This window comes from Lissotriton helveticus, chromosome 1_1 (genome assembly GCF_964261635.1).
Source record: "Lissotriton helveticus chromosome 1_1, aLisHel1.1, whole genome shotgun sequence".
In the NCBI taxonomy this organism is placed as follows: Eukaryota; Metazoa; Chordata; class Amphibia; order Caudata; family Salamandridae; genus Lissotriton; species Lissotriton helveticus.
Window position 1 is genome coordinate 1470128593 of NC_136057.1, and position 22847 is coordinate 1470151439.

Below are 22847 nucleotides of genomic sequence, written 5' to 3' on the forward strand. Positions count from 1 at the left end.
TTCAACCATGATGGTAAGGCTTCTACGTACGCCTTTGCCAATGCTTGTTTATGTATGTTATTTAAAGCACATGTACTCTTTTCTACACATACTAGTAGAGGATTTCTGAATCCTGATGCTGTGTGAACAAAGTATTGAACTCCCATGTCTGGCTGAATGAATTGTACGCGTAAGTAAAGCTGTAGTTTCTCCAATGCACCAAGATCTGGATTGCTGGTAAATCTAGAGCCTGTTCTTGATATTCTTTGGCAAGCAACCATGAGGAAGGAGAAGAAAGTGAAATGTGTTATTGAAGCCACTGATGCCTGCGGAGAAGGTGGGACTTGTCTGCTCTCATAGGAAGTACCTGAGCTTATTTTTAGATGGTTCGTCATTCTGATTGATCCGTTTTCGGGCTACGATTGAGTTTTAGGCATTTACTTGTTTTGTGAGTGTCTCACTTAGAAAGCACCAAATCAAACAACTAGCTGGAGTCACCTGTATGACATTGAACACTTCTGTGCCTTACTTTGGACATGATAACCAAATCATGGCCTCTCGTTGGCAAATAAATCACATTGGGGGTCTCGCATTGAAGGTATTTTGCATATTGAGTTTCAAAGTGGTCTTGGTCGCATTGCTCGCATTGGGCCATTAATCTGGCCATATTGGGCATGTTGAGCCTCATGTTTGAGATACTATGCGTACTGGGTCTCAACCTAGTGATATTGGGCATGCCAGAGGCTCACTCTGGTCATATTTGTCACATTAAGGCCTCTTACTTGAGATATACTGCACACAAAGTTCTCTCCTGAAAGATGTTGGATACACCGAGCTCTCACCTTGGTCACGTTGGTCACACTTGTGTCTGACCATGCCCATATCTAGACTACGGACTCTCACCTTGAAAGGTATTCTGTATGCTGGGATTTCATATTGGAGATTTTGTGCACAGCAAATACGCACATTTGGTCATATAGGTTACATTTGAGTCTTATGTTGGCCATATCGGGTACACCGCGGTCTCACCTTGGAAATATTGTGCAAGACAGGGTCCCACCTTTGAGATACTGTGCATGCAGAGTCTCCTCTTGGAGTTATTGTGCATGTTGGTGTCTCACCTTTGTTTTATTGGCCACATTGGTTTCTCATCTTGCCTTTTTCTGGCACTTTGGGTCTCATCTGAAGGGTATTGGGGGTGCTGGCGTTCTCAGATTGATCATATTGATAAAACTGGGTTCTCACTTTGGACCATTTTGAAGGGACACTGTGCTTGAAACTAGCAGGGGAATATTTCTATTTTTGAATTCAACAACTCTTGATTTAAAAATATGGACTCGGAATTGTAATTCATGTGATGTGCAGGTCTGTATTTGGAAACACTGTGGTCTCACTTTGGCCATTTTAGCCACGTACGGGTCTCATATTGACAATATTGTAAATGTCAGGGCCTCACCTTGGCCGTATTGGTCAAATTAGGTTCTTACTTTCATCATAATAGGCACATCGGGGGTCCTACGCAAGAGATATTGTGCACTCAGTAGTTTCACTTGGTCATTTAGAATAAACAGAGGTCTCAATTTGTAGAAATCATGTACCTTGGGTGGTCTAAACTTGGAGACATTGTACTTGCCCGAGTCTGAACCCTAAACATATTAGCCACATCAGAATCTCAGCTTGGGCATATTCCACCCACCGGGGTCTCATCTTGCAGCTGAGTCCTCACCTTGGAAATATTGTGCATGCCAAGGTATAACATTGGAGACATTGTATGTGAGGGATCTAATGTTAGGGGACTGTACTCTGCTTCTTCTAATTTATCTTTATATTTTGGCATTTTTTGATTCCATCCCACATCCATCTTTTTAGCTGCCGCCCGCATCTTCTTCTAGCCTTGCACGATTGTACTGTACCAACCCTCCTACCCTCATATGGTGGGTCCACTCACCCGCAGAAAGGACAAGTTGCGCTCCGGGTCCAGCATGCTGATCTCCAAGTTGCCCAAGACTATCTCACAATTGTTGTACATCTGCACCATGGCAAGAAACTGTTCTGTGGAGCCGCCGGAAATACTCATGTCATTGATGGTTCCGGCACAGACTGTGGAAAAAAGCATCAAGACTACATCAAAATAAATTCCAAATAACAGACATTGTATATTCTAGTTTTTAGAACTTTCTAGGTACCTTAAAAAGGTTTCTAGAGCGTTGATAACTTCTCAAAGACATGACGAGCGACGCTGCAGCTTTTAGTACCTCCTGGAAATCTGGCAACGCAACAGCTTCCAAAACTATCCATACGCAAGCATAGAATATTATAGCCAGCTGCAAGAACCTCCCACAGCTTTGACGCACTATATCATGGCTCCCAGGACGTTCAGAGTTCTGACACTGTGTTATAACTTGTACAAACTTATTAGCGCTTTTTACCTTCTAGGACCTCCCAGTGACTCAAGAAATATGTCATAGTTTTCAGGACGGGATCTTATATTTAGGTTCCAAATGCCTGATACAATATGTTATAGCTTTGGGTGTGTCGTAGATAATATATTAAAGCAGTTAGAACCTTCTAACGTTGACACAGTAAGCTATAGCTCGAGAAACAACTAAAGATAAGACATACCCTCAGATTCATCAAAGTCATGTTTTGCGAGTCCTTAATAGCGAATTTTAAGGATTCGCTATTAAAGACTCGCAAAACGGGATGCATGTAGGAATCGCATATATTTTTTGCAATTTCTACTGATTCCTTATTTGCGATTAGCAATTAGTGAATCACAAATAAGGAAGCAATTTCAAGGGTGCCAGGGTGTCCAAAGGACACCCTGTTCCACCCCTGAAATGGTAATGTTCACTGGTGTTGCGCACACACATGTCCCAAGGACATGTGTGTGTGTAACATACAACTTAGAAAAATGCACTAAAGTGCATATTTCCAAGTTTTTGCTATTTACCACGTAGTTAGACTTCGCGGTAAATTGCAGCCCCAGATTGTGAATTTGCAATCTTGGAATGGTTCATGCATTGCATTTAAGGAATCGCAAATTGAGATTCCTTAAATGCAATCGCAATTTGAGAACTCGCAATTATTTGCGAATTCTTAAATTGCGAGTGCATGAACCCTTGATGCATCTCAATTGCCATTTTTGCGAGCGCAAACAACCGAATTTTGCGATTCGCACCGTTTGCGCTCGCAAAAATGCTTGATGCATCTACCTGATAGTGTGTTATAGCTTCTCAAATCTTCTAGACAACTGACACAGCTGAGCTCTTTACGAGAGTCCTGGTATGCAGCCAGTAATTCCCCCCCGTGGTCTGAATGATACAGGGAGGAGCCGGTAACTCAGAGGGAGGAGAGAGTTACTAGCTGATTACACTTGGGGCCACTAAGCTCGCCCGAGAAATGAGACATCATCAGAAGACTCAGTAATTCCAGTCCTGCGTCCCCTGTTTATTCTTCCTGGTAATTCACAGGCAGACTCCATTTGATTCTTGAAGGAGTCTCTGGATGAATGAAACGAACCATGGAGTTACTGCCTAGATCATAATTCTGATTGACATTTTTCTGTTTCCAACCATTCTCTTTCATCTTCTCCAGACAGGAACAAGTGCCCTAGTTTTGTTGATACACATAATTCTGGTGGAGCCTTTTACTCCATTACCAGCCCCATCAAAATGAAAAGGGCACCCAGAATCTTAAAGTTTTAGGAGCCTCCCAAGTACCAGGGTCAGTAAGTATGTTAAGGCATCAGGGTATCAAACGTAGACCCAGCGAGGTGGAACCGGTGCTCGGTTTGAAAGGTATCCACTGGCTATGTAACAGTTTCACAATTATGGTCACAGCATGTACATTTCTTTTGTGTTGGTATTCTGAAGATCTGAGACACATCTAACACTCCATGGCTCTTGGTTGACTTCTGTGCCGACTTTGGAGCTGGGGAACATGGTTCGAGTCTCAGCGTCGGCTCAACTTCCTGTGATTCTGGGCAAATCACTTAATCTCCCCACTCCCCACACCTACAAACTATGAATGTGTAATGTACCTGGGGCGTATGTAAAATGCTCCAATACCTTCAAGTCCAGTTGGCGCTATATAAAACTGCACAAAAAAAAATGCTGATAGGTCTGTAGGTCTAGCCTTGACAAGCTTGTGTAGTGGTTACTTTTTTATTGCAAGCTTTTTTTTTCCCAAAAGAAACCATACTGCCTCCTAAATGTGGCTTCAGTATGCTTGCAAGGAAAAGTGTAAATTTAAAAAAAATCACTGATGAGGATATTTAACTAGCGTTGTTTTTAAATAGTAATCCTTTCCTTTGTACCATACATTGTGTTATTATTATTATTATTTGTGAAGGAGGCAATTCAGATTCAATCAATTCCCAGATTTTCAGGCAGCTACAATGTTGTTTTATCACTTAAGTAATTTACACCAACGTAAAATAAGAGACAGAATATAAATGTAACCCGAATTGGGGGCAAAATAAACAGCTGCATGTTAAAATTAATATAGAATAAACAGCACACTTTGAACCAGCTTTGTCACTAAAGAGAAAATAACTATTTTGGGTTGATGTGAACAATGTATCAGGCTATGTGCAGTCACTCAGAGGAAAGGGGGTAATAGAAAGATTGGGCGGGCCCGCTGCCCCTATGCTGTGGTAGGCGAAGCCGTGTGAATGACAATTACACCCTCGCCCATGGTAGCTCTTTGAAGTACAAGAGTTTTGCATAAGGAGCATTTACAAATTCTAAAAAAAGTACTAATTTGAAATCTCATGAGGTAGAAGGTGGTGGCCCGGTTTGGAAAACAGAGACAGGGTAAAGCTGGAATTAAAGACAACAGGTGAGAGAGAAGAGAGGCATAACAGCCAAGGAAGAAGGAAAAGGATGAGCGCGAGGAGTTGAGGTTCATCACGCCAATGTCAATTAATTGGGAGGAGGAAAAACACAAGAGGACAAACAAACAAGTGTGCCATGGGTATTTCATAAAAACACTTCCTTCTGGAAACGCCCAAACAAACAAAACAGGTCTCCGCCCTGCAAGTGGCTCACGCCGAGCCTACACCCACGGGTGGATTAACGTAAAGGTCCTACAGGCCCAGCGGCAAGTATCCTGATATTTACTTTTGGTAATATATGCCCTGCTCTAGTACATATATGTTTTTAAGCCAGGTTGGTAGATATATCCAGGGTTGGACTGGGACAGACTGTAGGCCCCAGCCAAAACAAAAGTTGGCCAGATAGGTGAATTAGCTAAACAGGTAGGGTGACCAGAATTTTAAAGCTGAAAAACGGGACATTTCACTAAAATAGAAGAAGGACTACAATGTTACTTTCATCGATTGCACAAAATGACAGCGCTTCTCAACAGCGAATGCCAGAACAGGCAGTAAGAACATACATAAAATGCAATTTTTAAACTCAGTAGCTTGCCTGTTAATTGAATTGCTTTCTTGAAACAACTGATAACTCTCCCTGCTTTGTAAAACTTAAAAAAGCACCTCCCGCCGTTTGCAGTCTACCCTCTTTAAAAACTGGGACATGAGCTAAATTTCTTGAAATCAGTCGGGATAGCTAGTGAAAAATCGGGGCAGTCCTGGCAAATCCAGGACACCTGGTCACCCTATAGACAAGTGACGCATGTTTGTAAAGTGGGGCAGTTTCAAACTTGTAAGGACACACTGCATTTGTTCTACAAATTAAAGAAGACTGCATGGATTTTAGCTTACTACAAGCAATGTTTGTCGTAATGTCAAGGAAATCACCACCAAAAACGCAATGTTGTGCAGCCTGACTAAAGTTAGAAAAAAAGAAAACAAAGGCCTTTGATAAAGCTGCCTTAATAATTCTGTCTGTGCGCACCACACACACCTACAAAATGATGTGGGCCTTTTTTTATTACTTTTCAGGGAACGATCCACGTTAGACCAGTAACTAAAAAGAAAATTAATCCGTAAAAGTGATTTTTTTAAGCGGGCACGTGAGGGAAGTCAAAGCGACACAGGGACAATGGCAGGAACAGCAAAGGTGGGGGAGTCGAATGGCGTAGTAACAAGGCGGCAGATAGGTACGAATGCCAAAGCAACATAGGAGGTGATACAGAAGAAACAGAGGGAGGCTGGAGAAGATGCAAAAGTAACAGGGGGCATGAGCACAAGCAGCACAGAGTTGTTGGAAAGCAACACAGAAGGTGCGGTTGGGGGGCAGCAACGGGGAAGTGGTGGGGAGAAGCAGTTGTGCAACAGAAAACAGCATGGAGTGCAGCGTGAGAGATGTACACGAGGGAAACAAAGGTAATGGAGTGCTTCACACAAAAAAAAAAAAGAAATGCTTGAAAAGCAAGCAGTGGAAGTGGCAATTCCAATCACTCAAAGAGATTGTAAAAAGGCTATGCTCAATGGGAGGGACAAACAAACTGGGACACGAATAAGAAGCAGGCAAATGAGAATGACAGAGGAAATCTTGTCTACCCCAGTGATGAAGGCCTTCACATCTTCAAATCTTCGAAATACCATCCAATTGATGGCCAAACTCCCAACTTTTTACCCAATGATAACAGGCTTCACCCTATCAGGAGAGAATGCGTATACACACATAACGAGTCGGTCGTGTGGAATTCCACTCTGACTAATCGAGAATGGCCTGCTGTTTTTGCACCCAGTTTTCCTGAGTGGAGGAACACTTCATCCAATTTTACAAGTCGGATAAACCAGCCAGTAAAATTGCTTTATATTTTGGTTGCAACTGCGAGCATTCAATCCTTGAAAGATTCATTCTTTGACTGGAACCCTACTGTGATACATACAACTGTTAAGGCTTCATCCAGTGGTAGTCGACCACTCTACAGTGCACTCGACCCTGCCATATTTCACCCAAGAGTGGTTGATCTCCTCTTCATGCATCAAACCAACAGAGAGGTAGTCCACTCCTGAAACTAGCTCAGAGTATGTTATGATTATCAAGGTTACTGCGCATCACTGGTGTCTGTATCCCTCAGATCCCTGTTGATTTGATAGAATCACGTTGGAAGTGGACTGAGCCTACCAATATAAAGCGTCTGTCTTCCCCATAGATATTGACACTTCTTGTCACACAGCCAACTCTTTCCATTTACACTCAATTATGAGGATAGTGTCTACAATGAACTCATTTCGTTGGGTTTCACAGAGTTGTGGATGGACTAAAGGAGCTCCCTATGATGCCGCCAATTCTTTTTTCTTCCACCAAGTGATAAGAAACCTCCCAACTATGTACGCAACTCCTCAAGGCTGTATCCCTCATAGCAGAGCTCCTTAGAATGCACTCTGTTTTTCAGTGTTCAGCCAACATTGGAGAATCCTTCGATGTTTCACCTTTAACTTTGGGGCTTCACCTAACAGCGAAAAGATCTTACATTGATGCATTTAACACGTCAAGGCTTCCCTAACTGGTTTAGGACCTCCCACTGATGCAGTCAACCTTTTGAGATGTCATCCATTGGTGCGTGAACTCCTTACAACACCCTCAACTACAACATGTTTCACCCTATGGGAAATAACGCCTAGAGTGCATCCTCCTGTTCAAAGATTCATCCACTGATGGGCGATGCACTCAATTCTTCGGGCTTCACATAGCGGTGGTGGACCGCTCTACAGTGCACACAACCCTGCCATGTTTCACCCATAAGTGGTTGACTGCCTTGTATTACAGGCAACTCTTTCTGTGGAGAACTTGTATTCAATCCACTCATCTTTTTGAGGCGTTACTCAATGGCAAAAGACTTCTCTATGATAGTCTGATTGTTCCTAGCTTCACTTAATGGTGGGGGGCTCTCTATATGACATCCAGTTCTTCAAAGATCCACTCAACAATTAGCGATCTCCAAGTATCGCACCCTACTCTTGCCTTCTTCACCTAGTGTCACCCAAAGGAGGAAGACCTGTCTTTAAAGCTCTTACAGGTATTAGGCATCATTTGATTGTGGCAGTCTACCACTTCCCAGGCTTCACCCACAGGTGGGGGCCCTCCCTACAAAGTGTACCAACTTTCTTTCCTTAACTGACGGAAACATTTTTAGTATCCTCTCTAGCGATGTGAGGGAAAGTCAGCTGTCTTGGGTTGTCTACAGCCAGAGAGAAATGTAAAAAAATCTGGAAAAACAGCTTTAAAGGTAGGCTGAAGCTTTTGAAGGGATGCTCTGGATGCAGCAGAGTCAAAGGAATTAGGGCCTCCACCTGCGAGCTGGAAAGCCCTCACTCCAGTGATCGGCATTATCAGTCAAGGGATTTACTTTGCATTCTGGGACCTGTAGTCCTGATTTTATAATGGGCTCAACAAGACCACAAGTCTAAGAATGCAAACAAAAAGACTGTACTGGAGAAGCTAGTGACGCATGGGCCTGGGAATCTTGGCACAACCTCCAAGACCATCCCTGGGGAAAGGAAAACCTCCTCCAAGGATAACTGCAACAATGGAAACCCCATACGCGCCCAAAGCCTTCCAGAAAGGACTGTGCCAAAGGCAGAAGCCTGTTCTATGTCCCACAGTTTCCAACTCAAGGAGCATCACTTGCTCCTTCAAACAGTTCAGCAGGTTCATGCACCTGCTGCAGAGATGTCTCTTTAAGCAGCCTCGGGTTCATATCAAAGCCAATGTGTCTCAGCATGTTATCCTTCTGATGTAATGAACACCATTGAGCTGGGTAGCAGGAACACCTGCCAAGTATCTAAATCATATTTATTTTGTTGTGAGCGTCATAGGAGGCTTGGTCCTGAAAGCTCGCTGCATTTTGAAAACCACCACATGCCCTCCCAGGGAGGCAGCCTGCAAACCCAAAGTGATGCTAGCAACCGCTGGAAGACAATGTTTTACCTGTTCTCGCGCCCTCCCCCGCATAAAGGCCTAATCCTCAGGATTAGGGCCTACACTCCTTGCTGGTGACCGAAGAGCCCATGGTTGGTTTATCCCGCCCAACGGGTTTCACAAAACTAGTGTGGCTGTCAGCTTACGAAACACTACACAAGATGTCAGCACACGCCCACATTGGTTGCAGAAGAGAACAGTCACTGGGGTTTTATGCAACGCACGAGGAACAAATTGCACACCTGCGAATTTACAAACTATTTTCAGGAGGGGACGTGGCCTTAGAGGGGCGGGGCTTTCTGCCTAGATCTAACTAAGAGGCACTCTGCACCTCCAACCTCTCCCCACCCCCTCCCAAAAGACAAAGGTTAATCGAGGCTGTCACCCTTGTCATGGGGTGTTTTCACACCTTTTATGGACATCGGCTGCTTGCAGCCTCCGAAAAAGAGCAGCAAATCCACTGTTTATAGTGGTTTTCAGCTCATTGTTTCTGCCACCGTGTGATCTCGGCTCCTCTCCTGGTGACCGTGTGAAAGGGCCCGAAATCGTGTGACACACGGTGGCGCAGCGTGAGTTGTGTAATTGACCTTTAGTTTAGAGGCACCGGATGACTCCATATCGATTGTCTATTTGATAGTATACTATAAACACCGCTTTTCATAGTGCTATGGTTAACATACTTCTCACTGGGCTTTCAATTTCCTGATTCGGTTGGTTAAATGAAAGCCTGGGACTGGAGGCAGGTGACTATGGGGCCCTGGAGACATATGGCAAATTTACCACATAAGATCTTGGTCTGTGACATTTAAATTACAGCAGCGAAATGTGCGCAATTCCCAAATGTTGCATTATATTTGTGAACAATTGCAAAATGTCACTTTACGCAACTTTTGTATATTGTTTTGCGCGTGGGTGACCTTGTTCACCCAGAAAATGTCTTGCCAAGAGTAATTCTCAATTTTTAGGTCTCGCCTGTCAATGCGCATGCGCATTGAGCAGAGCGAGACTATGGGGGCTTAAACAAAGCTTACCTACACTGGCGATTCACTGGCGATTTGATGAAGTGCATGTGCACTTTTAACTCAATGCGCAAGCGCAATTAGTTAAAATGCGCGTGCACAGCATCAAATCGTCAGCTTAGTGCCGCCAGCAGCTCTTCCCGCTCCGCCCCCTGCTGCATCAAAGGCTTGGCGCTGTGCCTCAGCCCAGCCATTCTCCTCCCCTAATTACCCCCTGCGGCATCAAAGGCTTTTTCACGGCCGGCCGGCCGTGCTTTCAGTTCACGGCCGGCCGGCCGTCCGTGTCTCCTTTTCTTTTTTTCATTTTCATTAATTGAATGTCTTCCAGCAAGCTCTCCTCATCCGTAGCTTTAGGTGTGATGACAGCATTTCCTTATAAGATTACTGCTCTCTTGGGAATATATGAGGGCAGGAAGCCTTCTGAATTCGGCTGATCATTATCAGAGAGTGTTTTGGTGAAAATACGGGACTTTTCTTATGCGTGCTGCTACAAAAAGAGCTCAGCTCTCCTTAGCTACGGGAAAGCTGTTTGGCTTACTTCTGCTCGCTCAGCCAGCAATTGTGCCATGTGGTGTGTTTTTAGCTTTACTAGCTCATTGGTGTGTACTGGCTTGCCACTTTGCTGGAATAAAGTACCGGCCATAACGCTGAATACAACTTTCTTTTAATTAATTCACCAGTTTGCTGCCAAGTGAATTTGAGAGTAATAGTGGCAATCATGTTTGAAACTGCCTAACGTGAGCGGAAAAAGCTTGCAAGCCGCAATCACCCCACATCCACCACATCCACCACCACATCCACCACCACCTCCACATCCACCACCACCGCATCCACCACCACATCCACCACCACATCCAACCTCACCCTCAACCCCTCACCCTCAACCCCTCACTCACCCTCACTCACCCTCACTCACCCTCAACCCCTCACCCTCACCCTCACTCACCCTCACCCTCACTCACCCTCACCCTCACTCACCCTCAACCCCTCACCCTCACCCTCACTCACCCTCACCCTCACTCACCCTCACCCTCACTCACCCTCAACCCCTCACCCTCACTCACCCTCACCCTCACCCTCACTCACCCTCAACCCCTCACCCTCACCCTCACTCACCCTCACTCACCCTCAACCCCTCACCCTCACCCTCACTCACCCTCACCCTCACCCTCACTCACCCTCACCCTCACTCACCCTCACCCTCACTCACCCTCACCCTCACTCACCCTCACCCTCACCCTCACTCACCCTCACCCTCACTCACCCTCAACCCCTCACCCTCACTCACCCTCACTCACCCTCAACCCCTCACCCTCACTCACCCTCACCCACCCTCACCCTCACTCACCCTCAACCCCTCACCCTCACTCACCCTCAACCCCTCACCCTCAACCCCTCACTCACCCTCACTCTCACTCACCCTCAACCCCTCACTCACCCTCACCCTCACTCACCCTCAACCCCTCACCCTCACTCACACTCAACCCCTCACCCTCACTCACCCTCACCCTCACTCACCCTCAACCCCTCACCCTCACTCACCCTCAACCCCTCACCCTCACTCACCCTCACCCTCACTCACCCTGAACCCCTCACCCTCAACCCCTCACTCACCCCTCAACCCCTCACCCTCACCCTCACTCACCCTCACTCACCCTCAACCCCTCACCCTCACCCTCACTCACCCTCACCCTCACCCTCACTCACCCTCACCCTCACTCACCCTCACCCTCACTCACCCTCACCCTCACTCACCCTCACCCTCACCCTCACTCACCCTCACCCTCACTCACCCTCAACCCCTCACCCTCACTCACCCTCACTCACCCTCAACCCCTCACCCTCACTCACCCTCACCCACCCTCACCCTCACTCACCCTCAACCCCTCACCCTCACTCACCCTCAACCCCTCACCCTCAACCCCTCACTCACCCTCACTCTCACTCACCCTCAACCCCTCACTCACCCTCACCCTCACTCACCCTCAACCCCTCACCCTCACTCACACTCAACCCCTCACCCTCACTCACCCTCACCCTCACTCACCCTCAACCCCTCACCCTCACTCACCCTCAACCCCTCACCCTCACTCACCCTCACCCTCACTCACCCTGAACCCCTCACCCTCACTCACCCTCAACCCCTCACCCTCACTCACCCTCACTCACCCTCACTCACCCTCACCCTCACTCACCCTCACTCACCCTCACCCTCACTCACCCTCACTCACCCTCACTCACCCTCACCCTCACTCACCCTCACCCTCACCCTCACTCACCCTCACCCTCACTCACCCTCACCCTCACTCACCCTCACTCACCCTCACCCTCACTCACCCTCACTCACCCTCACCCTCACTCACCCTCACCCTCACTCACCCTCAACCCCTCACTCACCCTCACCCACCCTCACTCACCCTCAACCCCTCACCCTCACTCACCCTCAACCCCTCACCCTCACCCTCACTCACCCTCAACCCCTCACTCACCCTCACTCTCACTCACCCTCACTCACCCTCAACCCCTCACCCTCACCCTCACTCTCACTCACCCTCACTCACCCTCAACCCCTCACCCTCACTCACCCTCACCCTCACTCACCCTCACTCACCCTCAACCCTCACCCTCACCCTCACCCTCACCCTCACTCACCCTCAACCCCTCACCCTCACCCTCACTCACCCTCAACCCCTCACCCTCACTCACCCTCAACCCCTCACCCTCACCCTCACTCACCCTCACCCTCACTCACCCTCAACCCTTCACCCTCAACCCCTCACCCTCACTCACCCTCACCCTCACTCACCCTCAACCCCTCACTCACCCTCAACCCCTCACCCTCACTCACCCTCAACCCCTCACCCTCACCCTCACTCACCCTCACAACACATATTGTGTTACAATAGGTGTCACATTTGCGAAAGATAAAACTATTGGCATTGTAAATAACAAAGCTATTAATTTCGCTATTTTCAAAACAAGCACATAAATAAAAAATGTGTCCTTTACAATACCAATAGCTCAAACTTTCCTAATGCGAGACCTATTGCATTGCTGTGCTTCTCTCCCCTGCTGCACTCTCCTGCTCTCTAGAGATGTGGCCTAACGACCAGAGCTGCCATCTAAGTCACGTAAATACAAAACATGTTGCATTCCAAATGCTATAGGTGTCACATTCGCGAAAGTTATAACTATTGGCATTGTAAATGACAAAGCCATCAATTTAGCAATTTTAAAAACCAACAAATAAATAAAATATGTCATTTACAAGACCAATAACTCCAACTTTTCTAATGTGAGACATTGCATGATACCTGCAAACGTAATTTTGCTTTAAAAGTGTAATGTCACAACATTTCCAGGTAATTTCGTCAAATTTCATGTTTTTTTTTTAAATGTTACGTTTTTGCACTCTGCAGTTCCTAGGATGAAACTAGGATTCGATTTAGGCGCAGAAGTCGCGGCGTCCTTTGTAATCCAGTGTGCACAAAGGCACTATTTAGCCAGGCTAGCATTTTCAGAGGGCCCTCGCCCTTTGTGGAAACCCACCCAACATGTAAACAAAACGCTGTCTTTAAATGCTGGGAAAACCGACGGGAAGTTTTTTTAAATGATGGGAAAATGTATTGAGGGCACACCCATGTGCAGTCTGGCACTCCACAGATTAGACAATCAGAGCCAGCAACTCAAAGGTGATCCATTCAACACAGATTATTTGGGACACTACATATAGCAACTCACTAGGGGACTCGATTTTTGGTAGTATCTCGAGATTTATCATAACGTGAAATTAATAATCAGGTTATGAGGGTACTGCTGTCTCACGAGATCCCTAAAATTCAGGAGATGAATCAATACCCCCCCCCCCACCCCCTTTACTAATTTAATTTAAGGAAGGGTGTGATTTCACCCCCTCCGCCCTGCGTCACGCTCTCACCTGTCCACCAATACCCGCCCTGACAACTGCAGCGAATCCACGGTGCAGACTGCAAAGGGGGTTAGCAGGAGACAGCTGGGACCAAAGGGGGAGACTGGAGGGGGAGGGGAGCGGAGACAGTAGGGCTGGGGAGGGCACAAAGGCTGGTGGGTTAGATCTATGACCAGAATAGCTCAGGGGTCGGAGGATAGATGGGCCCGGAGCTTTGGGCTGCCGGAACTACAGAGCAATCTCTCTCGCGCTCACTTACTCCCTCCCTCAGCGGGCCAGCAATTGGTATGGCCCACCTCATATCACCCATTTTTGCCATCCTTCTAGAGGCCCAGGCATAGCTTGCAACTTACTGTTCCTGGCCCTACTAGCCTCTTAGAGGCTGAGACCTGAAGTAGGAAGGCAGTGGTTGAAGTAGGTCAAAACGCAGACTGCAGAGTGTTGGGCGAGAATGAATAATGGACTGTTCATTAAGTAAAGTTCTTAGCAATATCAGCACTGTCCAATCGAAACAAGCAAAAAGATAACTGTACATCAAATATTTATTTCAGTTTAAAAGAAGTGCAAAATAATTATATGTTTCTGTCTTAAAATGAGGCTCTCTCCTGCCCTCTTATATAGTAAATGAAGTTATCAAGGTAGGTGGTTGTTACTTGATAAGTATTATGCAGAATATAAACCATTTTCATAAACTCTATGAATCAGCTGGCTAATTGCAACGTTTCAAGCAGCTTGTGACCCTTCATGACAAGGTTGATACAAAGTTTCCTAAGCGGGATCCTTAAAAAGAAGTCTCTTTCCTGCTGGAGACCCCTGACAGCTGCATGCAAAATGCTTTTCAGAGAATGCAGGACTCAGGAGGTTGAACTAATCGGGTGATTCCAGGACTGCTAGGGTGTATGAAGAGCCCACACTACAGAGCCAGGGACGGGTAGTCCTTAGCTTGGCATTAGATGTCAAGAGTTCAGTCTCAGAGCATGGAGGGAAGGGGTCGCAGAGCCACGTGATCAATGAAAACAGGTTCTTGACCTGCCATAAGCAATAACACTACTAAAGCGCTTCGACGCCTCGTCAGGGATAGTAAGCGCTATATAAATGCAATTACAATACAATACAATACTGCACCTCCCCCTGCATAAACCATAGTCTCACCTGACTCAGACAAGGCAGGAACTGGAAATGACATCTAACTGCGAACTACTTCGTGATTGGACAACAAGATACCTTATTTTTGAGCTGTTCAGTGGTCTCAGTAGCAGCTATTGCCAAATGGGATACGCTTACCAACACAACAACGTGTGGGCATGCTTCTGGTGGCACGTTAATAACCACATTGCTATACGCTTTGTATGGACAGTCTAGAGGAGCCATGCTAGTAATCCTTGTCTTACCCTTGCCACCGGTACAAGCCCGGTCAGGCTGAAAACCGGCCCCAGGCGTATCTTGTGCCAGGCTGCTAGTAGACCCTTCCGTAACCTTTAACATTACAGCCCTCTTAATGTGGCCCACCGGGGGAGGCAAGGCTGTGTCTGAAAGTGTGTTGCCATGTGATGCCATGGTTGGATTTGAGTTATGCCTATGAATAACTTGTGCTACGTAAATGTATTCCATGAGGGATATACAGGGCCATTGGAAAAATGCAATTTTGCGGTTGTGACATTTTCCTCATAATTATGGATTTGCCACATTTGGCACATAATCCATCATTTCCTGCATAATCTATCGATTTTAACAAAAACTGTTGTTTCCAGCTCAAACAGATGAAAAGTTAGGAAAAATGCGGCAACGTTTGTTGCTACGCAGTTGAAGTCCCTTTTCAAACAATGATTGTATTTGGGTGTCAAACTGGTACTAATGAGGTTAAAGTTTGCCCAGATAGTGTTACAAAATAATCAGGTAATCCTATCACAAAGTGTGCTGCATTATGCTGCATAATTTGTTTATCCTTGCTGCATAATTTAGTCAAACTTGTCATAGAATTTGGTCCGCTCATGTCGCATAATTCCAGTGGCTCTGGGGATATGGTAAATCTTTAATTTGAAGTAGGACCTCACAAGCCTGTGAAAATCGGTGTTTTGGCTAAGTCTAAACCTCGCCTTCAGTTGAACCTGGACGCTAACCCTAGGGTTTAACCCTGGCCCGACACTGCATTTACTACTGATCATAAGTTAAACCTCCCCTATGGCTGATCCTACCTGCAGTCCTTGAACCCAGGCTGCCCCTAGTCTCAGACCTATGTTTCACCTTAGCCAGGATCCCATGCCTGACACTAACCCTGAAGCCAGCTCTTGCTCTGTGACTACACTATTAGACTAACGCTAACTCGTAACCCTTAACCCTAACCTAACACTAACTTTAAAGTATTTCAAATTTACATTTCCAGTATTTGTGTTACGTGTATTTTTTTGTCTGTAAGGCTCCCCGTTTTCCGTTTTTACTGATTTTTTAAAGATACAAATAGACAGAATACCATTTACTTTCCTGCCTGTATTTATTTTAAAATGCAATAAAACCGGAAAATGGGTTGCTTTTGAGTGATTCTAAATGCTGTCAATCATAAATGTCAGGCCAATAGCTGTGTGGATTGGCAGGCAAGGGGGGTTAAAAAAATAAAGGAATTTCAGTAAAGAGCTTAAACAGCAGTTTAAGTGTAAAATGTGCATGTTTTCTTAAAAGTGCATATTTTATAATCTGAGTGTGTTTATATCTTTGAAACCTGTTAGGCTTTCAGGTCCAAGTGTAAATTAACTAGTTAAATACATGTAGAAATATACATATTTCAGCTTAATTTTTTCACAAAATGTATGATAAATATAGATAAATACAGATAAAATGAGCAAAAAATAAATATGGATACATACAGACGGAAATGTCAAAAAATTAAATACCATAAAACCAGGAGCCCTAATTACAAGCATGGCCCATTTGCAGTTCAGTGAGACCAGTTCTGTCCAAAATCACACAGTACGCAGTGCCCGAGCCAAGATCTGAAGCAACAAGTTGCCCGGTTACATAGAGTGTGATATTTACAACAGAGGAGACAATAATTCTTGCTTTGACTACCAGAAGCACGCCCAGGAGGTAGGGCTGCTTATGTTTGCATTTCGCAGCCTTCATTTGCCTAGAAAATCTGTTTAGGTCGCTCTTCAGAGTGCGTATTGCTGCCCTATATTTTCAAAACTGAATCCATTCCTGGTACAGACAGACAAAGGGCCTCTCGTGAATCTGAATAGGTCCTGTCATATTACAGCTCAAACATACCCATGGAGAAACAAGTGAAATTTGCCAACAAAGACATTTTCCACACAGAATGAATTTGCAAAATGTACTGAATTTTGTGTTATCAGTATTCTTGGAGATTTCGCCTTACCGTACCCCAGGAGCAGTTACAGGATCCACGATGAACCAGTGAAATTTCTAGGCGTGGGCGAAATTTTAATTACGCCGGAGTAATCGGAGTAATATTAGTAATTATGCATTACACTTGTGATGCAAAACTACCAAAATTATGCAATTATGCCAGCTTGAGTAATTAAGAGCAATTAGAGGTCAAAAATTCTACTGCAGGAGCACAGGAACAACGATCTAAGAGAGAGCAAGCGGCTGCTGCCTACGGCTGATCGTGTCCTGTCGCATTTAGTACTGTTTTTTAATCCTCCAGCCCATTTTGGACTCAAGAGTGCATTTTGCACGAAGAAATAGCGCTAGATACTAGATTATGCTTCTGACATAATTCCGAGTAATTTTGCTGTAATTACACTCAAGAGAAATACGCCAGCTATCCCGAACCCCTAGAAATGTCCCTGTTTTTTTGCAGTTATGCAAAAATGTGAGAAAAGGCAGCTCGTGGTGCATTTGGGGGGGGGGGGGGGGGGAACAAAATCCCAGGCTTACTAAAACATGCATCTGCATCCATCTTCTGTATTACATCACTGACACAAACCTGCATGTTTATGTTTATGTTTATGTATTTATTTTTATATAGCGCATAAATCACCGTTCGGTCTCAGAGCACTTGCGAAAGGCTGGACTAGAGATAAGACTAGAGATGTGGTGTGTGACACCACAGCGAAAGGATTTTTTTCATACTTTGCAGTTCATGTAAATCCTTCTCATGCAAAGCACTGTGGGAAGGGTGAGGTAAAGTAGTGGGAGTTCCCATGCTATACAGAGTGGAGCTGTGAAGGGTGGACCACAGAAAAGCACTAAAAGAGTAAAAGAGTACTCATGTGTAGATGGACCATGATGTAGCTACTACACCTACCTCACAGACCCTACCACTGCAAGGACCTGCAGATCTACTGTCACAAGTGTTTGCATCACCAAACTGGAAAGTTAGGAGTAAAAACTCAGGGTCTCTTGTCTTTTCTCCAAATAGTACCAAACTCTTCTAGGACAATATTATGGTTCTACTCAGTCTTCTGCATTGTCCATGTCTGGAAAAGTCCCTGTCTTGGTAATAGTTGACTATGCTACTAGGTATAGGGAAGAAGTGAGCCTGTGGCCCTTTACTGATTTTTGTGTGGCTATTAACCTGGCAGAGGTCTTCATGCAAATGGCTTTTCTGCTGACAGCAGAAGGTAGGGAACTGTTCTTCAACTGTAGCAGAAGCCATTCCCACAGGACGTTAATTTTCCCAGCAGTAGTCAGCGGCGGCTCCTCCGCAATGGCAGAGGAGCTTTGCCCTACCAAAAACGACAGGAAAGGAGTAAAAAAAGACACTTGTTTTATTTCTCCTTTCCTGCTGAGTCTGGGTGGCGGGGTCTGGGGGGTGACAGCACTAAGGGGAATGGTAGTGCACCCCCTTCACTCCACATGATGGTTTGTCCGGCTGTCTTAGGCCGGCCAAACCATCATAGGTAGTCTCTCCAACCCCAGCTGCTTTGCTGGGGTTGGAGAGTGCAGGCATAGACTCCCAGTCTGTCCTGGAATGCTGATCTAGGGCACTCAGGTCAATCCCGAAGCTGCTATCATGTGAAAGCAGCTTCAGGATTGGCCGCAGGGCATTCTGGGAGCCTGTGATTGAAGCATAAGAGCGGTAAGCGGTCAGCTGACGGTAAGGATTGTTTGCCCCCTACTTCGTGCCCCTATGCCTCCCTCACCTCCCACTCACCCCCCCACCTGCCTGCCCGCCCAGCCACTCATCCCAAACACTGGCCGCCACTGGCAGTAGCTATCATTCCCAAATCAACTGCCTAAACGAGCATTCCAAAATGTCATGCGGTGTATCTTCATGCAGGAGGAGGGTGAGCAGTAGGAGAGATACCCTCCCCACCTTATTATTCCTTGGTGTGTGAAATTCATGTAATTAGACAAAATTACACATATTTATATGAAAACAAATCCGTCATTTCGTGCTATATTTTAGCAGGAAATGCATCCTCGCATCAATTTCTGGTGCTGGGATGCATTGAAACAAAAGGACCGTGAACAACGGCTGCTGGCGTTCTGTTGTTCCTGTGCGTTTGCAGTACATGTTTACTGTAAATTGCGCATTCACGGTAAATTTTTACCACATATGGTGCGCAACTACGCAAAGTAATAATGGCATCATTTCAAGAATTTTGAGTAACAAGAGTAATGAGTAATTACCGAAATCATACGAACTACGCCCTGTAATTTAATTTCACCCAGTCCTTAATTTGAGTTACCACAAGCAAGAATATGGTTCATTTCAGTGAAGGTCTTTCCACTGTTGAGTACAAGTAAATTTTGGGGGCTGTGCTAATAAACTTTTACAGGAGGCAAAGGGGATCTTCCATGGCACATGTGAGGAAGCCTTCCAATGCCTTCAAAAAGCTCATGCTACAAATCCTGTCATAGTCCCCTAGATCCCCACCTCCTCCCATCAGCCCCCCAGGAGCCCCTTGGGTATGCTGTGATGTCAAAGAGGGTAAAGAAACTCCCAAGAGTGAGACAAAAGCAATAGGTGAGATACTTAAGCTGAGACACTGCTTTCCCATGGATTCAGTCTCTGAGAACAAGTGAGCATCTACATGATGGTAATTACAGGGTATGAGATACAGACCACAGAGTCTGGGGGCCCTGAAGCAGTGCTTAATTTGAGCTGGAGGTTTCCGATGCTCGGCACTTAATTATCAACACCTGCACTTGTGACAGTCTGCAACAAGGTGGCGCTGTCTGCCTAATTTAAAGATGACCACAACAGCAGTTTATTATTAATTCAATGTACATTAAAAATTACTATTGCCGGCTGCCCAAGCCATACTTATAGCTTTGGTGGCCTGAAATAGTCTGAATTGTCACACTGGTAGTGGTGGTTAGTAGTTACTGTCAATGGTATCATGGCAGGGGCAGTGTGTGGCACAAGCTGCAGTGGCCCGATGACAAGAGCCCTGGCACTTATATTTGTTTTCAAATTAAGCACCGCCCTGAAGTCTGTTACGTAGTGCCAAAGTTCTGCTCCATCCCGTGGCACCAGAAAACACTCTACTGCAACTGATAGAAACTGAAATATAGAGATTTTCAGATCACTCCTAGCTGCAATCAAACTAACTGTGTACCATTACATTGTATCTATTATGGAATTTCTGGCCTATAAACTGCTTTCAATGCTTGGGGCTGTCAGCCTTGCGTAGACTGGCGACCTGAGACTCTCCGAAGCTTCACACAAAGCCTGCCCCTAGGTGACATTGCCCAGTCATTCATAGATGCTGACGGCCATCTTTTTTTATATGTTACTCTTTGGTATGGTAAAAGTGTTCAGTCATAACTTGAAAACGTGCAGTAGAGCCCTTTATTTCCTGAGGAGTAAATCATGTTACCATTCTGTTAATATAAAAGGGATTAAAGAGAACTTGTAACAATTATGTTGAAAAACTGTTCCTCTGGGTGGACATTGAGCAGTATTAATTGTGACAGATGTGTTACACCTTACCTGGTGCCAGCCTTCAAACTGCCTCCGAGTAAGGCTGTACTGCTTAACCACACCTACCACTGGAGACTGAAGGAATCTATGGAGTTCTCTCTGACCACTGAAGACTTAGCGATTTTTTTAGTATATGGTGGACTGACCCACCATACCTATGGCACAATATTCAGCATTTACTACCATCTGGGTTCTTTTTAGGTCGAGGACCGTCGCACTGCGTAGCAGTGGGCGGAGCCCGAGATTTAATGTTTCTTAGAGGGGGCTTGGAACCCGCCCCTCTTCTCCATTGGCTGGCCTAGTAAATGCTGGCCAGCCATTGGAGGAGTGGGGCGTCACTCCCCTTAAGCCCCGTCTTTTTCGGATTCGGGGGCGTGTTTTTTAGGTTCTTTCTATCTGTGACATCATCCGTCACTCAAACCTAAAAACACGCCCCCGATTCCGAAAATATCGGAGCTTTGCGGCAGCCATTTCTGCCCGACAGTGCATGCATGTGGAACCCTCTTCCTTCAGCCTCCGTAAGACCCCGTGCTATGCTACCTTTACAGGGATGCTTCAACCCTTCTTTTTAAAGAGGCTTGGGCTGAATCTCTGATTCCCACACACTCTGCTGCATCTCGCGTTTTCTGAGCTGGCGGCAAACATTTAGGCTCATGATTGCACCAGGAACCGGAGTGGTTTGCAGTGCCCAGAAAACTTTCCTGACTGTGCAGCAGCTATGTAGCTGAGCCGCGACCTCATGCCCCCCCCCCCCACGGCGGCCGGCTTTGTTCAATGCTGCGAGCGGGGTCCGAGTCAGGTTGCTTGAGGCCGACCCTCGATGCAGGAAGTGCCCAGCGTAGCCCAGGTACATGATTTTAGAGCTCTTGAGGTAAGCGAGGGCCCGGGGGTTTCCGTTCTCTTTACCTCACTCTGCCGGCTCCCAGAGGCGCCCATGCACCGGCGTTGTTTTAATCAGTTCTCGTGTGAGGCTCTGCCCGGGGTCCTGCTGGGCTGCCCTGACTACAATCGTGACTCCCTCGGTCTGTCATGCTAGCCTGCAGAGGCTCCAAGCAATTCCGAAATCTCCCAGATTCTTTTTTTTTTTTTTTAAACCTTTATTGCGCAGTATCATAAAACAAATACGGGCCTACAACCATCCGGCCGGCCTAGACATATTTATGGGCATTGTAGCAAGTGATATCTCGACTCAGTAGCACAGAGTACAAAAGAACAAACAACCTAATTTACATCGAAGAAACAGGTGCTACCGAGAAAACAGGAGAATTTAAGGTTCATTTTTAAGATTTATATAATTCAATTTATAAGAAAGCATACGAACCGAGAAGGATCAGAGCACATATAGTTCACCGAAGACACGGATGGGCAACGTGTATCAGAAGCATTCCGATCAAGCAGTGAGAAATAATCAAAATGGCGGCATAAGAACAGAACAAAAGGATAAACAGGCACAAAAAACACGTAGCACGCCAAGCGCTACCCATCTAATCCCAACCGATCCCACTGACCCAGAAAAAAGCAAGAAAGAAAAGGATAAGAACATAAAGAGAAATAAGGCCCATAGAAACAAAAACGGACAAAATAAAACCCTCCCCCCACCCCCCACCCTACACACATGCAGAGGCTATGGCCTACCCCCCCCCTAACAGTGTGTCTGTCGCCCCAAAAAGAGCACCCGAAATATAGAAGAAAAAGTAAAGAAAGAAGAAAAAGAGGAATAATATCGAAGCGGAGGAGGGCCAAACGTATATACTTAGAATACTCAACATATGCAATCACGGCCGCCATCCCCGGACCCCCAGACCGACATAGAATCAACATGTAGCTACCCCGTGTGTACAGTATAGTCCCAGCGATACGAGCGTCAGCAATCAAAAGGAGAAAACTTCTTCAACCTTGCCCCTTACGGTCCGATGTGTCGACAAGGTCCAGCTGGACAGTGGCCATCATGAATAGAGCGAGCAGACGGGATGACCACAGCAGAATAGGAGACCGTCCACCAAAGTCCGTACAACTCGAAACCAAGTGTGCCACGTTATCACAAAAGGAGACAACACATAGCAACAATCCACCGAGAGAGGCCGGACAAAGCAGTGATAGCAGTCCCAGGAGAAGGTAGTGAGACACGCCAACGGACCACAGAGAAGCTGCCGGACACAACGTCCGGAGACGATCCCCCAACCAACGCAGAA

General features: G+C 46.0%; 1 protein-coding gene across 2 annotated transcripts in view; it reads right to left on the reverse strand.

Annotated features, from left to right (window-relative positions):
• ERBB3 (erb-b2 receptor tyrosine kinase 3) overlaps positions 1–22847 on the reverse strand; it is a 222027-nt gene that overhangs the window by 104515 nt on the left and 94665 nt on the right. For both annotated transcript variants that reach the window (XM_078686285.1, XM_078686283.1), the window contains exon 2: positions 1928–2079. In XM_078686285.1, coding sequence (XP_078542411.1) covers positions 1928–2079 — 152 coding nt within the window. The remainder of the gene's footprint in view (positions 1–1927; positions 2080–22847) is intronic.